Raw genomic sequence first — 1,597 nt, 5'->3', positions numbered from 1 at the left:
GGGAAAGAGCAGATGTGGGGCTGGGGCAAGAGTGGACAAAGCCGGCGCCCACTGGACTGCCCTCAAAAGCCTTGGGGCTCTAGGCCCCTTCTGTGGAGGGCCTTAGAGCTATCCCTTCCCCCAGGACGCCCAACCAACACCCAGAGGTTAGCAGGAGTAAGCCTAGAGACTCTTCGTCCAGGAGCAAGTCCTCAGGCTGAGGTGTCGTGCTTTCAGCATCAGACAGAAACCCAGAAACCCAGAAGCGGAGACCCTGCTGCCAGAACTGGCAGACTGAGGGTGCTGGGTCAGGGGTGGGGCACCCCAGGTGGGAGCTGAGCCTAAAACTGGGCAGGAGCTGCAGGGGACCTGCCTACAGGTGGGCGCTGTGTGAGGAGGCGTCCGGAGCCAAGGAGGAAATGGCAGAGCAATTTCCCGAGGAAGGTGGAAAGATTCCTTGGCTTGGCTTCCAGGATGCCAGGCAGACGTGGGCTCCCAGGCCACTCCCGGGCTTGGGCTCAGGAGAAATGCAAAGGAGCACGGCCCCTCCCCCTGCCAACCCTGACAGGACTGGAGTGAGTTTGGGGTTCTTTGCTTCCCCCCTCCCCAAGCCCAGGAGAACATTCCCCTGGTACCCCTATTCTCACCAATCTGTGCTCTCTCCCTTCAGGTACCCCAACCTCCCTCCTCAACGCTCCTGTGGCTCACCACCCCCTAGAAGCCCCCCTCCCCTGCTGCTGCACCAGATTCCCACTTGTCCCCTGGCACCCTTCTCAATTCACAGTTGGCACCGCCGATGTCACTCTGCTTCCCGGTGCCCACAACCTTGGCCGAAAGCTGCCCGGGATCCTTGTTCTCGGGTCCCCTAGCACTGGCACCCGGGAGGCACTGGCGCTGGGGACCCGGGGGTGCCTCTGAGGGCACTGCGGGGGCAGCGGCTCCTCGCTCCGCCACACACGTTGTCCTTGGGCTGCTGGGGCGGGGGGGGGAGGTCCTTGTGGGGACACTGCAAAGCCGGCGCCCGGCATCAAGCTTGGCAGTGCCCGGACTGCGGGGGGGTCCGAGCTGCTGCTGCTCAAGCCCGCGCCCCCGGTGTGGGATGACCCTGGGTGGGGGGAGTCCGTGCGGCTCCGGCGGACAGCAGCCCCGGGCTGGGGCTCCGAGACGGCTCCCGGCGCTGCCGCCGTCCTGCCCGCCGGTTCGGGGAGCCCCAGCCCGCGCGGGGCCGCGCTTACCTGGGCTGGCCGCCTCCGGGTCCCGGTACATGGTCCCCTTGTCGCCGGCTCCCTCCGGGCTCTTCAGAGCCGCCCGTGGCCGCGCGTTGCTCCGCCGCCGCTGCAGGGCATGGGGCCGGGCGACCCCCGGGGGCGGGTCCGAGGGCGGGGGCCGCGCGGGCTGCACCGAGCCGCCGAGCCGGGGAGCGGGGGCCGCCCGCCAGCCCTCCCGCCCGCCCGCCGAGCACGCTGCAGCCGCCGCCGAGCCGCGCCGAGCCTCCTCCCTCTGGCCTGCGCGCCGCGTGTGCGCGCCGGAGCGTGTGTGAGTGTGTACGAGGCCGTGTGTATGTGTGTGTGAGCTCGTGTGTGAGCGCGCCCGGGGCACCGCCGGCGCCGCCCGCCCG

The 1,597-nt window shown here is 69.3% G+C and overlaps 1 protein-coding gene across 1 annotated transcript in view; it reads right to left on the bottom strand.

The window, feature by feature from the left end:
* The window catches only part of SYT7 (synaptotagmin 7), a 61,006-nt gene extending 59,761 nt beyond the window's left edge, over positions 1 to 1,245 (bottom strand). Inside the window, exon 1 of the mRNA XM_007462174.1 lies at positions 1,215 to 1,245. Within this exon, the coding sequence (XP_007462236.1) occupies positions 1,215 to 1,245 (31 nt within the window). The remainder of the gene's footprint in view (positions 1 to 1,214) is intronic.
* Between the last annotated feature and the right edge of the window lie 352 nt (positions 1,246 to 1,597).

This window comes from Lipotes vexillifer, unplaced genomic scaffold (assembly GCF_000442215.2).
Source record: "Lipotes vexillifer unplaced genomic scaffold, Lipotes_vexillifer_v1.1 scaffold1129, whole genome shotgun sequence".
In the NCBI taxonomy this organism is placed as follows: domain Eukaryota; kingdom Metazoa; phylum Chordata; class Mammalia; order Artiodactyla; family Lipotidae; genus Lipotes; species Lipotes vexillifer.
This window is presented reverse-complemented; position numbering and strand designations above follow the sequence as displayed.